Source organism: Rasamsonia emersonii, assembly GCF_000968595.1.
Source record: "Rasamsonia emersonii CBS 393.64 chromosome Unknown ctg1118621760672, whole genome shotgun sequence".
Lineage (NCBI taxonomy): Eukaryota > Fungi > Ascomycota > Eurotiomycetes > Eurotiales > Trichocomaceae > Rasamsonia > Rasamsonia emersonii.
Genome location: NW_013562822.1, coordinates 1 through 14,123, shown reverse-complemented (window position 1 = coordinate 14,123; position 14,123 = coordinate 1). Strand labels below are relative to the sequence as shown.

The window sequence follows — 14,123 nt, the reverse complement described above, 5'->3', positions numbered from 1 at the left end:
GGGTGGGGGGGGGGGGTCGTAAAGAGCTTGTTCTGGTTGAGATGTAGCATTCCTGTCTTAAAATCCGTCCAATATAAACGAAAACTGCTAAAATTGTGGTTGAATTCTTTTGTATAAATTAGAGACAAGCGATACATTCAGGAAGATTTCACCAAGAATACCCCCGTCTTTTGTTCAGTGTCTCAGTTAAGAACAATACTCTTTGAATCTCAAAGAAAAGGAAAATACTTTCTGCAGGGAATGGACTCTACAAAGGGTAGATGTCTAGGATGTTTCTTGCATCTGCGCAATTCGTCGCCATGATAAAGAAGCTCTGACGGCTACAGCCGGACATAGACACCAGATCCATCAGCGAACTGCCGTCTTCTTTCGCAAGTTGTTCCATTGGTTGATATTTTTCCCTTTCCAGCCAAATACTAAAAATTGTCAGATAACCCAGGTCTTCCAAGTTGCCTCTGGTACTCCCCTATCAAGAGGCATACCCTGAAAGGAGATACAACGAGGCTAGATAATTCAAGCTGCCATCGAACTGTATTGTTTTCCAATTTCAACCTGTTACAATGTTCGAGCTGTATGACGAGAACTGGTTCGGAAACCAGATCTTGCGTCCAGTCACAAAAGACGTGGGAAATATTCGCATTCGACCAGCGACATTAGAAGACCTCCCCCACGTTGCGGACATCCTCGCCGTGGCGATGCTCAACGAGGAAGTCTCCGCGTTCCTATACCCCGAACGTCAACGGTACTTCTCCCACTATCGCGACAGCCTGTTGCGGCGATTGAAACAACAGAACGTCACTCCTGGTTGGGTCCTCTGCGTGGCTGTTCAGCGCGAGAACTTCCGTTCAACAGAGGATGGGGAAGGGTTGATCGTGGGATACTGCGCTTGGGAGAGGATTGGGCAGGACAAGCATGCCATAAATGGCGACAGCCAAAGGGAGGTTTTGGAACGGCAAGTCCACCTCCATCTGACTTTTTGTGGACTTCCTGCGCAATGCGTCGCTTCTCCTGACTAACATCTCATATCGTCAGGCCTCGAAAGGACCTTGTTGGGTATAACAGAGCACTACTACAACATCTTCAGTCTGGACAAGAGCCTAGACAAACAACGACTCGCAGACTACAATTCCGGCTCGATGGCATGCTTCCCCTTCGAGAAATATCGGGACCTGTGGTATCTCGAAAACGTGGCCGTCCACCCTGCCTACCAGCACCGTGGCATCGGTCGGCTTCTGGTCCAGTGGGGCATGGAACACGCTGACATCGAATGTGTGCCCGTTGGTCTGGAAGCCAGGGCAACTGTCAAGGGGATGAAGCTGTGGGATGAGCTTGGATTCATCCCGGTCAACGAGACAGAGACTACATGTGGTAATGTGCGGCTGCGGGCCATGCTATGGGATGCTATTTACCTGATTGACTAGGATGCTCTTTCGCGAAAACGAGATTTTTTTGTCTCAGAAGATTGAACATCACATATAAGTCCGCTGGATTTGGCATGACTGCGATGGGTATCTTTGTCATAGGGATGCTCTACGATTGCTTTGTGGAGATAGTTGGAAAGCACATTAGAGAGTCATGACAGGCAAGGTCCAATAAACATGATGTCTCTCGAATCGAATTTCTTGTGATATGCCTTAAACGATACTATTTAGTAGCTGCAGAAGAGTAACAGAAGCACTTCTCTAATACAAGTGAATTAAAGCCGAGATGCGTCGGCTATCCTTCCGTTTTGAGTTTCCGCCGCGTCGGGATCGCGTGCGCGGAGCGGAGTCAACATGCAGTTCATGACGTCGCGTCCCGCAGACAACTCGGGGAGAATCCAGCAATCGAAGCGCGGAAGATGCCTCTGCATAGAGGAACTGTCTCAAGATGAATGATGCGACGACTGCTCTGCTCACGGAGCACTTTAGTTATACTCCTTTGGTGAGTTTTGCGCGTTCCTCTTTGTCTAATATTTCCGACTTGCTCCTACCCCGACACAACACGGCCATTATTACTAACGAAGGCATTGGGTGGGATAGTCACTGATAGACGATATCATCAACTCCATCAACAACCTCATCTACCAGGCCATCTCCAGTCTCGAATCGGGGCTGCTGTCGACTCCTCCCGAGCGGTTGGGCTTCCGCCACTCCAACAACGGCACGACCATTCCGGATACCGATGGAGACGGCAATGTCGAATATCCAGAGGCGAAGCTGGAAATCGAGAATGGACTGAACCAACTAGAGACGTTGTTCGAGGCGAATGTGGACAAGGCGTTTGATAAATTCGAGATCTACGTGCTGCGAAACATCCTCACTGTGCCGCAAGACCTGGTGAATTGGGTGAGACTTGGACATTACGAGGTGGGTTCACTATCAACCAATTTAGTCCTTCTTCTGCTATCTTATCCGTCCTTATTCGCGCCCTTTTCGAGGAATTCATGACAGTAAGAAACTGAGGACGACTAACATGAGGACGGGTTCAGAATCTATCTTTCTCCGATCAAGAATCAGACGCACCCACACCCGAGTCGATTAATCTACAGCGGAAGAAGCTGCAAGAGACCCGGAAGCTGCAACGCGCTCTGAAACAAGAGTGCGAGCGAAATGATGCCATAATCGCCCAACTGCGCGCGATACTATCAGATGCTCAATCGGCGACTTCAAAACAATCCGCAGGGGACAGCCAGCAGTCTGCTGGACAAGATGCTCCGAATTTATCCTTCTTGACGTCTGATCCGGCCGCAAAGCAGTTGAATGTGGGCAGCAATGCAGGTCCTTTAACGACGAACACTACCTTCATACTGTCTCAGCTGCCAGCCCTGCGTTCTATGCTGAACCAGCTGCGCCCCAAGCTGAGCACACTCCCGAAGTCTGTTGATGAGATGGACTTGGATTCCAAAAAGGACGAGAGACGAGAATACATTGAGAGCCGGGTCCGCCTGCACCTCGAGCGTGCTGGGGAACCAGCTTTGGGCGATGGAAACAGCGTGGTTGCAGGCAGGAAAATCAAGCGCTCTGAAGCGCAGGCGATTGAGAACGTTGCTAATATACTAAACAAGTAGCGACTTGTTTTTCTTTTTGCGGATAGGATCCCTGGGCTTGGCTATGGCGTTCAGGATGCGATTCAATGGATGTATGTAATGGACACATATACGAATTGAGGATTCCATGTCATTGTCACTCGTTATAGTGCTCATAAAACCGTATGTACATTTTTCATGCCACATATAATGGCCTTAATTGGTATGAATAGATAAGCCATCACTCTATCTCCTGCAGAAACCATACCTCAAGTATGTCCTTACTCCAAGCAGTTGCAGGTGACGGCGTCGTCCAGAATTTGAAATCCACAATGTAACTAGGAAACATGCAGTTTGTAGCTATTTCCGAAGAAAAGACTAGTACGATAAATTATATCCACTCACCATTTCTTAGCCGCATCATCCCAGAGAAGGTTGTCGTGGCTGTTGTCGGCATTAACCACTCCGCATCGCAGATATTCCCTAAAATACTCCTATCAGACTATTTCTTTGATCTTGCAGCGGTTAGAAAAAAAAACATACTTACGCATCTTCGAATGCCTTGCGAATCTCATTTCGCTTGGCAAGAGGTTCCTTGTGGAAGTTCTCAAGTGGTTTACCAGGACACCTGGTCATGAGAATAAAGAACAGATAGCCCCCAGGAACCCACATTTTTTCGTCCTGTTCATACTGCAAATAATTGACCAGTCTCGGTGCCGATGTGCATTGATTTTGTGTAAGCTTTTGAAGTGCCTCTAATTCAGCTTTTGCGTTCCTTGGAAGTTCTTGGTGGCGCTGCATTCTCCTCGACTCAGGCTTATCAGACATGGTACCTCCATGTGGGATTCTTTGTCGAAAGATAGATCAGCATCATCAGCATTATTGACCATTTATCGTTAGGGAATAGACGCCCACGGGGGCAAAGGGAATATACGCAGCTGCATGTAGATCTTGATCACATGTTCAGGTCCATCTGCTCCGACTTGTTTGCACAAAAATGGCGCCCAGGCCCCAGAAGGACCACTCTTCTCTGTTATTATTCTTTTTGGCCACAGATTGAACTTGTCGTCGGCAAGTTTTGCGCCTAATTTCCAGGTGGTAGACGGCTGATCGTCGCGTGCTGGGAAAACAATTTCCTTGCCTTCCCAAGAAGTCTCCGAACCATTGCATTTTGGCGTTGCCGCTGAAATATGAGCAGAAAAAGAAAAGAGAAGATGGCTCAAAAGAGGCTTGGAAGGATGAAAGAGCACAGATGAGTTATGGTTGATGGACGAGTGAGGTTAACCAAAAGATGGTAGCCTATCAGTGGACACAAACTTTATAGTATCAGCACTTCTTTACCTTCTTGAGCTGTAACTATAAGCAATTATTTTTAATTCATCTTGCTGATATCTAAATTAATCGATACTCAATATATGGAAAGACTAATAAGTCGCTCAGAGGACCAGAATGAGTGGCATTCCTACAAAGCAAATTCATTACTTTGCCATATGGAACTGAGAGTTTTGTTAAAGCGCAGCAGTTATAGAAGATATTCTAACCGCTGCTGGTGCTGGTTCTCTAGCTTTACAAGTATCTCAATCAGGTATATTATGGTTAGTGTTGATGTTAGGTGAGAGCGTATGATGCGGTCTCAGACGGAAAAATACTCCCTAAAATGGGGGAAGAAGAAGAAGAACATATTAGTACTATATCACTTATTGCCTATATATTCAGAGTTATAGGCCTACTATCTATAGCATCCTACAGCAAACTATTAATGGCACTACGGAGTATACTGCCATTCCGATCAGTAAAGGCACTTAGGAAGAAGGGAAAGAAAATCAATCAGCCATAAAAAGTTTATAGGATTATTAATATACATAGACCAAATCTATTGTCCTACTTAGAACTATGAACTATATCACGGAAAGAAAGGGAGGCCACAGCACATAGTTAGCACTTAGATCTACTAGGGGAGGAGAACAATAAGGTCGATAGTAATATTATGGTTGCATAAACATTAACTAGGCCCCATAAGTAGGTTACAAAGAAGACAAGGAAAGATAAGGAAATTCAACCAGATCTAATCTACATGAGACCATATCCTACCTATATATTAGAAACAGGACTCAGAGGAGAACAAATCTAAATTCCCTATTAATGTTTCACGAGTAAAGACGCCTAGACCTCGCATTCAAATTGGACCGGGCCTTTCAGCCGCAGAGCTCAAAAATCCGGCCAACGAGAGCGCCGGGGAGTTAGTTTTGTTGGCAGGATTCAGGAACGTTGCAACGTTAACAGTTGATAGCGCAGACTCGTTCTTTTGGCGTCTAGGGATATTTATATTTTATTCGGCATAGGGACAAAAGAGACACTTTAACTGGTTAATGTACTTTATTTCAAGGGAAATGCTGTAAACGCTAATACTTGGATTTATCTTTTCCCCTGACTGTCAGGAACATTCGAACAACAGGATAGATCTCTATTAAAGCAGTATTCCCCCTTGAAGCTGATTTCGTGTCAGCACAAGATCGTACCCATACTATTAATTTTTATTATTTAATTATTCAAGTCGATATCTTTATCATTATCTCGTACACACCACAAAATGAAGGTCTTTTACATCTCCCTTTCCCTCCTTACCTGGGACTATCAACCCCAATCTCCGCATCCACGACAACACGAAACTGCACCTCGGACATCCAACTCAACACCTTCAGCTACTTCTACTACGTCGACTGCGTCGCCCCCACCACCCCATTCGAGTGCGGGCAACTATGCGAGGCACACGACAACTGCGTCGCATGGCGATTCGTCACAGGCGAGTGCGATCTCTCGTCGGGCCTGCCCTATGATTTTGCTCCGATCCATGGCTTTTCGTACGGCGCGTGCAAGAATGTGACTGTCCCTTCAAATGGGACGGTTCCTCTGATGCTTCGGGGGAGGAAGCACGGGGGGAGGAGATACTAGGGTTGTTTCACAAAGACGTGAACATCGGTTTGGTCTCTCGTTTACCAACACTTTCTCGATCATAGAGAGATGAATTGGTTAAGTCGCAAAAATACTGTACCTAGGATTTTTCTTTTGTAGCCCATTCTGTTAACAGTATATAGTACATACTTGATCGAAGCCACGGGTTCAATAAACTGGACATTTGATCTACCTAATCAGTACAATATCCAAAGCACCTAAAGTCATTCCATAGATCTGGAAAGTCAATTTTCTACATCAGGATAAGTACTCAAGTCCTTCATGTTTGCCATTCTCTTGTAATTATATCACCTTGCAAACGTCCCCTTTCTGTTTTCTCAGAGCTTGGTGGATAGATTTCGTTGCAAGCACTGTAAATTGCTGATGATGATTATTAAACGCAAGATTAACTATTTCCTATAAGAGGAATAGTTGACAGTTTATAGTACAGACCAATCACCGCGTTGCTGCAAGTCAGGAACTCTGCAGCCGCCAATGGCTTGAACTAACGGTGCTCGGCGCTTCTTTCGGGCGAATCAGCGTCCACGGAACCGACTTTGCCCTGACTGCCAAACCTGGGGATTTTGTATCGGCCAATCAGCCGACAGATTCAACAGCTCTGTACAACTGCCTTGCCGCCCACTGGACTGATTGTCATGACTTACTCCGTACTTCTTCAGGCCAGAAATAGAAACTTCACGCTCTTGGGTTCATGATGGAACTTGCATACGACGAATGAACGAATGCTGTTTACCGGCTGGGCTTGGAAGAGGGACACAGAAACCATACACCATATGCCATCCTGACGAGAGGACGGTGTTCAGGAAGGATGCCTCGATCTGCTTGCAGAAGCATCTGATTCGATGCCACATGGAATGCGCATGAATGATCGGGGTAGAGGGCGTCTAATTTCTTCAAGTGACCTGCTTGGTGGGAAGTAGGTGATGGATTATATTGTTCTGGTTTCCCACCTATCCATCCATCCATCGGTCGCATTGATTGTTTTTTGTTCTTAGGTCTTTTCATTGTCCTCCTTTCGTTTCTGATTCTTGTTTGACGAAAAGGTTGCTCTGGATAGCATCCGTGTTTTCATTTCTGCTTTTTATTATTAGTGATCATTGATCGAGTCTTTCCCTTCTACAATCGATCCAAATTTAACTATCCATTTCTGTACAAATATAATCACGGGTTCTTTATTTCTACACTTGCTGGCGATCTGCAGACCTGACAGACACCTACCTTCTTTTGTCTCCGAATATCAACACAATGGGTGACCGATCTTCTGTCTCGAGCTTGTCCCATCCATCCTACGCCTCCGATGAGCAGGAATCCGCCTATCTCGCCCGGGCGCGTGCTCTGCACTGGATCCGCTTCAGCATCGCATTGATCATTCTTGGTGCTGCTACCGCCGTGGTTGGCTGTGAGGGCGCCCCTCTCCACCACTACAAGGACACTGTTTCATTCGAGAAGCTATGGCTTCCCCTGTGGCCGCTGAACTTGGACGTGCGCCAGACCAACGCGCTCCTGGCGTGCGGTGTCGTGATCATGTTTCAGGCGCTGATCTACATTGTTGTCGCTCTCATACCCTCGGTATGTCATCATCATTCTACCTGTGGTGAGAGCAGCACTGACCAGAAACCAGCCTCATCCGCGAACGCGACTGCTCAACTTCATTGCCTCTACGATTGCAGTCGCCGGCTTGGTCACTGCCATTGTGGGCATCGCCTTCTCCGTCTACCTCCCGTCGGCTACCTACCCGACTGGATTTACCAGTGGCGAAACAATCCATTCCTGGACTTGCAAGTGGCAGTCACTGCAAGGGATCAACGCCACCACTGTGGACGGCCAGGCTCTGACTGCCCCGGCGGGCTTCTCCCGCGATTGCGTCGAGACTCGTGCAGGGTTTATCCTGCTGGGCCTGCTCATCGGTCTCGAAGTCCTCATGGGTGCTGCTGCCGCAGCTGGGTGGTTGCTTGAGCAAAGCGTTACCAGACAGCGCAAAGTTGGAGGCGTCGAGTTGGCTCAAGTCGAGGTGACTGTCAAGAAGCCATGAACGTGATCCGAGTAATACAAGCTGTCGAGCGAATGAGTGAGAATAGGGAGCTTTTCATGGTGAAATTAGTCTATGGTATTTGAACGGAGGAAAGACATAAGTGTGTATTTGCTTAAACCTCAAGCGTATAATTGCATGGAAGAAATTATTCGAATCAAAGTATGTACAGTACATTGTACGGAGTACAGTACATCGTAGCAAGTTAACTCGCGGCGGGAGGTTAGATGACCCCGCCTCACCGCCTTGGCAGAATTATCGCCGGGACGCGCCGCGGTTTAACCGCGATTCAACCTCTGCCATCTTGTGGCACGCCACTGGTCTGCCTGTTCTCCCTTAAAATAAATATTCTTTAAGTTCTTGATATTTTTTTTTGCGTCGCGATCACCGCTCAGACTAGAATCATGGCGACAGACAGACCAGACGGCGATACCGCGCTCCTGGACCTCGACAATGACTACGATTCCGAGGAGGACGAAGACTTCCAGCTGGATGAAGATGACGCTGGAGAAGATGATGACGCTCTCTCCTCGTCGGAGGGGGAGGACGATGAAGCCGCGGCTCAAGAGCAGCGACCTTCCAAGAAGCGAAAGCTAGGCGGGAGCAGCTCAAAGAAGGACGATGATGGAGAAATCATGGAACTGGACTCTGGCGACGAGGCAACGATACAGAAGGCAAGGCAGAGAAAAAAGATGAAAGGAGCAAAGGGTGGTGATGACGATGAGGATGACATCGACTTTGATGACGACGATGAGGGTGGCGAAGGGGGCTTTGTGAAGACGAGAGCAATGCGCATGAGGATGTGCGTTTGTTTTCCTTCTTGTATACCAGCTCATGAGGTTTGTTCTAACACTTCCTTCTCTGCAGGCAAGAAGAGCGCAAGCCGCTGGCGAAGATCGAAGGAGCCACGATCGATGTCGACGCCATATGGGAGAAGATGAACACTCCGGGTACAGATTCGGGGTTACTCCCGACAAGCAAGCCAGAAAATGAAGAGAAAGAGAAGAAGGATGCTGCAAATGGAGAATCCCAGGCCGAACAGCAGAAACAGGAGACCAAGCTGCCGTCGGAGGAAATGATCAAAATCAAGCGGACATACAAGTTTGCCGGAGAGGTCATCACCGAGGAGAAGCTCGTGCCCAAGGATTCTGCGGAAGCCAAGCTCTACCTTTCACAATCCAAGGACAAGCCTGTCGATGACGCCGAGGCCGAGGATGCAGCGTCTAAAAATTCCGGTCTGAAGCTCCGGAGACCACTACGAAAGTATTCTCGTTTCGACCCCAACCCACCGGACGCGATCAAGAAGAGCTGGGAGAAGCAGCCGACTGCAGCCGAGGCTGACAGCAATAAGCAAGTCAAGGGTCCGAAACTCAACACGGTCGAGAAATCCCGACTCGATTGGGCAGAGTATGTGGATCAGGCCGGCATCAAGGACGAGCTGAACGTCCACAGCAAAGCGAAGGAGGGCTACCTGGGACGAATGGAGTTCTTGAGTCGTGTGGACGCCAAGCAGGAAGAGGAAAGGAGAAGGATCCGGCTAAAGGGGCTGTGACTGAAAGTGCAGGAGGGAAAGTGACAAAACATCTATCTCCTCGGACAAAACGCTGTGATGTGAGTTGGCATCTGACTGACATGGAGATGCCCAAGCACCTCTCACCAGCTATCTTTGAGGATCCAAACCGAGTACTGGTCGCTGGGCTTGTCGTTTGTGGTCCAACACGCGCAATGCCGGCTGTGCGGAGTTAGACAGCATCATACCATTCCTCCGGAGAGTGAGTCGATTATGAAACTCCATACCGGGCAAAAAGACAACGTCACTGCAGAGTGGCATTATCCCATGCCTGAACCATCGAAGGCTCTTGACTTGACCCAGCTCTTTTCTGTGCTGTGCCCAAGGCCTAATCAGCTTCCCACAAAGGGATCCATTCCGTCTGAAGCACTTGTCATACGCCTGTCCACAAGCCCTGCCCTTGTAGGCGTCTCACTCTGCCTGTCAGAAGGTCATAATACCAATCCGCTGCGATGCAGAATTTTCTTTTCTCCCTCCATTGACATCATCACATCATCACATCAGGCTTCCTTTTCCTTCTTCTCGACGAACGAGTAACTATATTTGTGAGGGATGGATGGATAACTACGGGGGGAAAAAAAGAAAAGGGGAAGACCTGTGTCATGGACGTTGCCTCGCACTACGGTTTCCCTTTTTTTTTAAGGTTTTTTATGGACGTTTGCCTCCTCAAGGCGGCAGGGTTCAGAAAGACAAGAAGAAAGAAAGAAAGAAAGAAGAGAAATTCTTCAGTGACGAATAGATTATTATTAGAGTTATATATACTACTACTCTCCGGAAAAAAACCATGCGTTCGGCCGGGCTCACAGTCGCTCTTAATAGAGAGAGCGGGAGCGGCATGCTATGAGAAGAAGAAGTTATGCAGAATACCCCATGTACGATATCTATGTAATACATTTTCTTTAGCAATCTGAGCAGCACTGAGATTCACGAAGTAGGAGGTAGTAGTAATTGGTATGTACAGTATGTACAGTACTTTTTGGATAGCATAGCATGAAAGTAGTCATCATAATGCCATTGCATTGCAGCTATTTATGTATGTATGTACCTATGTACAAAGTCAAGTTTCCGTTTTTCAATCGGGTGAACGCAAGAAACCGGCTTTCTTAAAAGTCGGGTGCTCCTTGTTAAACTTGTGTATGTTTTTAACCGCCGTGGCGGCGTCCCGAGGAGGACGAGCCCTGAGACTTGGGCAGGTACTTGATGCCGCTCTTGGGGCAGTTGGAGGAGTCGGCTGCAGTTGAAAGGGGGAAAAATGTTAGTTAGTGTGATTTTAATTAATTGAATTGGTTTCTGGAGTTCGCGAGGAGGAAGACTTACGAGAGTCGACAGGGATGTATTTGCCCGTGATGGCGTTGCCCTGCAGGTTAAAGTAGTAGTAGATCTGAGAAAGCTCGCCGTTGCTGCAGGACAGTTGAGGGGTCTTGCCGTCGTGGATCTTGGAGGTGGCGGCCTCGAGATCGCTCAGGTCGTACGTCTGGTCTGTGGATGGGGTGATGTTGGCATCGGACAAGGCCTGGACGAGTACGTGTCAGCCAGGTAGTGACACTTTCTTCCTTGCTTGCTTTCTTTCGGACACGAATGACAATACCTGGTACGTGTCCAGACTCTTGAAGAGAGTCACCACCTGCTGGAAAAAGTCGGCGGCTTCCTCTCCGGCAGTGTAGTTCGTGTAGCAGCTGGGGTCGATGGTGTTGATGCAGGTGCCGTGCGTCGCCCATTCGTGCTCCCAGAATTCCTCCGGCGACTCATCGTTGCTCTGCCAGTACGTCTTCATGTAGTCCAGCAGACTCTGCTTGCCCGCCGCCTGCAGAATCTCCGTGATGTTCTTGTACGCGCGCGATGGGTCACAGTTTTGCTGGTACGAGCCGTCGCAGTTGTCCGGCCTGGGGAAAGATACCAAGTCAGCCAAACTGCTTGTTCATACTAACAAACATTAACGCTTACCAAAGACCATGGATGGTCCAGGAGTCGGTAGGACCCGTCACAGGGTCCGTGTCCCAGAATTGGGTCTGCAGCAGAAGACCGCCGGGGGACTCGAGGCAGCAGCTGCCAGAGCTGGACTTGGACGAGGACGAGCTGCAGCTGACAGGAGAGTTCGCCGGGCAGGATTTCACGCCGGCGTGCGCGCCATTGAAGAGTTGCGCTGCACTCAGCGCAAGCAGGCCAAGGGCTCGAACAGAGAAAGACATCGTGAAGGAATCGCAACGACGGGGATGAAGTCGACTTTGACCAGTTAAATCTGACGATAGGCGACAGAGTACGAGGATGGTGTCAATGCCTCGAGAGGAAACCTGCTCGTTTTGTATTTGCCCTCGCCGTCCTTCCGTTGCCCGAACGTGTCTCTGTGCCCCGCTGCGACTGTGATCCTCCAGGAAATAATGAACATCCACAACGGCACTGTCTCTGCCAGCACATGCAGCAGCGGCAATGCTGATTTGACGGTGCAAACAAGCCTCTGCGGAGCTCTTGCGGCAGTGAGCGTGCTGGAGCTGCTTATCTCCGGGATGGATGCTAGTCAGGTACGGAGTACTCCATACACGGATAACGGAGGCACGAATGGCGGACGAGGGACATGGGATCGGATCTTGAGATGCTATGGAACGTCCGTTGTCCAGGGTCCGACACCTGTCGATCGCTCCGCATTGGCAGCGCGAAAGCAGCCATCATTGGCCGTCCATCCTATCAATGATGCGAAGAAGCTCACGAAGGATTTAGGGCGTCGGAGAAAATTAGAGCTGCAAAGATCCCGAGACTTAGGTTGGCAGGCGGCGGGCCAGAACGTTGCATCGCCTAGCATGATAGTCGCTCGAATCATCAGAGCGCCCTGGGGCTTGCGAATCGCATCAAAAGACGGCCCCACCCGGATCAAGTCATTCACGACTATCTCGTTCGCGACGTTGCATTTCGGATTTCAGCGCACGCTTTGGACGCCAATTTTCAGTCCTGTGATCTCAAGACGCGGTAAAGAACAGTAGCAATGCATGTGAATCGAAGAGATGCCCAATGAAGCGATACCAGATCTCACACTCTCCTGCAGGTCGATCTATCTGTGCAAAATGCCGTTTCAACCGTGGTCCAATAATATACAGACTAGTTCTAAGACAAAACGAAATTATCCAAAATAATCTAAGATCCTGACAAATACAAAGAGTACAGTGTCTTAATAATCTCCAGCCACATTCCCTGGTCGTCGCCCCGCTCTCACACAGGAGACGGCGATGAGCGCCAAAACAAAAGTGAGAGACGCCAGGCCAAAAGGCAATCCCGACCACGAAAGTCCTAATCGTATGCCGAACCCATACACGCTGGCAAATATCGGTCCAGCAACCAACATGCCCACTGAATGCATGACAGACGCAGCAGAATACAAGGTCGCGACGTGGTCAGAGGGCACAAGGGACGTGGCGACGCTCAGGACAGACATGCCGAAAGGAATGCCCAGGGACACCAACACAACCCCCAGAATCAGCACCGGAGGGGTCTCAGCAACAAAGATCACAAGGAATCCAGCAATGGCAAATGCAGCGCTTGCTTGGGCGACATAGAGATCTTTACTCACCGCTTCGAGGTGGAGATACCGGATGAGGAAAGAAGAGATGACCGGGACCAGCAACAGGTAACTCGCGATGCTGATAGAACCGCGCAGTGATATAAGAAAACTCGCCTGTCATCACATCAGTCACGCCCCAAGGCCAGACGAGCCCCAAACGGAGGGATGGCGAACTTACGCGGGCAATGCTCCAGTGATACTTTGCTGAGGCATATTGCAAAAGAAGACTGGTAGACTGCTTGCTCAGAATGCCGACAAACACGGCCAGCAGCGTAAGGAGGACGTTGCTGTTGCGCCACATAAATTGAGTGGATTGGAGGAATGTCTGAACCCTGCTGTAAATCGTAGCGAACAGTGTACCTTTCGATGGTGGCTCTAGGGCTTCCGGTAGATGATGGTCTCCGGTAGCCAACGTTTTCCGGGCCTTTTCCCTTGCTTCTTCGATGGTCTCCGGTACAAGAAAAAGGAGCGGGAAAAATATGAGAATTATGGCAAGGCCAACCAGGTAGGGAAGCCAGGGATCGGTGGACATCATCACAGCGCTAATGGGAGTTGCCACGATCTCTGCCACCAATGCTGCCGAGGAGAGGCGGAACAGCGCAGTCGCTCTGGTTTCCAATCAGTACCGGAGTGGCAGGGACGATAGTGAAAGACCAAGTCACCTTTCTTCTTCAGAAAAAAGGTCTGCCACGATCACCAAGACCATGGACGTCGTAACTAAGTCGCCACCTCCGATAACTCGCCAGAGCCCCGATAACCAGACCAGACGGAGAGGCATGCCAAACCAGCCTACGTAGATATATCAGCAAAAAGGTAGAATCATCACGGTTCACCAGGCAAGAACATACAAACTATCCTGGGCCAGATTTCTCCCAGGACGGATCCTAAGACAGCAAGCACAAGAACAGGTCTCCGTCCTATGTGGTCTGCCAGAACGCCATATGGCAGTCCCGTGAGGATGCCTAGGAAAACGCATCTGGTTAGCAGATGCAGC

The 14,123-nt window shown here is 49.0% G+C and overlaps 7 protein-coding genes across 7 annotated transcripts; 5 read left to right on the top strand and 2 right to left on the bottom strand.

Annotated features, from left to right (window-relative positions):
* Positions 1 to 560: 560 nt before the first annotated feature.
* T310_8184 (GNAT family acetyltransferase) lies at positions 561 to 1,421 on the top strand (the record flags this gene model as incomplete). The annotated part of the gene is made up of 2 exons (XM_013469039.1): positions 561 to 865; positions 1,085 to 1,421. 2 exons carry the CDS (start codon positions 561 to 563, stop codon positions 1,419 to 1,421), a joined length of 642 nt encoding a protein of 213 aa, XP_013324493.1.
* Positions 1,422 to 1,869: 448 nt separating this feature from the next.
* Positions 1,870 to 3,049, top strand: T310_8183 (MIND kinetochore complex component Mtw1; the record flags this gene model as incomplete). Its single annotated transcript, XM_013469038.1, has 3 exons — positions 1,870 to 1,923; positions 2,070 to 2,348; positions 2,471 to 3,049. The coding sequence occupies 3 exons, from the start codon at positions 1,870 to 1,872 to the stop codon at positions 3,047 to 3,049; spliced, it is 912 nt and encodes a 303-aa protein (XP_013324492.1).
* A 199-nt stretch (positions 3,050 to 3,248) lies between these two features.
* Positions 3,249 to 3,835, bottom strand: T310_8182 (uncharacterized protein; the record flags this gene model as incomplete). The annotated part of the gene is made up of 3 exons (XM_013469037.1): positions 3,249 to 3,345; positions 3,413 to 3,490; positions 3,555 to 3,835. The coding sequence occupies 3 exons, from the start codon at positions 3,833 to 3,835 to the stop codon at positions 3,249 to 3,251; spliced, it is 456 nt and encodes a 151-aa protein (XP_013324491.1).
* Positions 3,836 to 7,225: 3,390 nt separating this feature from the next.
* On the top strand, positions 7,226 to 8,012 carry T310_8181 (uncharacterized protein; the record flags this gene model as incomplete). The annotated part of the gene is made up of 2 exons (XM_013469036.1): positions 7,226 to 7,549; positions 7,602 to 8,012. 2 exons carry the CDS (start codon positions 7,226 to 7,228, stop codon positions 8,010 to 8,012), a joined length of 735 nt encoding a protein of 244 aa, XP_013324490.1.
* A 401-nt stretch (positions 8,013 to 8,413) lies between these two features.
* Positions 8,414 to 9,561, top strand: T310_8180 (Swr1p complex component (Swc5); the record flags this gene model as incomplete). Its single annotated transcript, XM_013469035.1, has 2 exons — positions 8,414 to 8,811; positions 8,877 to 9,561. 2 exons carry the CDS (start codon positions 8,414 to 8,416, stop codon positions 9,559 to 9,561), a joined length of 1,083 nt encoding a protein of 360 aa, XP_013324489.1.
* Positions 9,562 to 10,721: 1,160 nt separating this feature from the next.
* T310_8179 (uncharacterized protein) lies at positions 10,722 to 11,768 on the bottom strand (the record flags this gene model as incomplete). The annotated part of the gene is made up of 4 exons (XM_013469034.1): positions 10,722 to 10,810; positions 10,897 to 11,092; positions 11,168 to 11,462; positions 11,524 to 11,768. 4 exons carry the CDS (start codon positions 11,766 to 11,768, stop codon positions 10,722 to 10,724), a joined length of 825 nt encoding a protein of 274 aa, XP_013324488.1.
* A 315-nt stretch (positions 11,769 to 12,083) lies between these two features.
* On the top strand, positions 12,084 to 13,124 carry T310_8178 (uncharacterized protein; the record flags this gene model as incomplete). Its single annotated transcript, XM_013469033.1, has 2 exons — positions 12,084 to 12,540; positions 12,754 to 13,124. 2 exons carry the CDS (start codon positions 12,084 to 12,086, stop codon positions 13,122 to 13,124), a joined length of 828 nt encoding a protein of 275 aa, XP_013324487.1.
* Between the last annotated feature and the right edge of the window lie 999 nt (positions 13,125 to 14,123).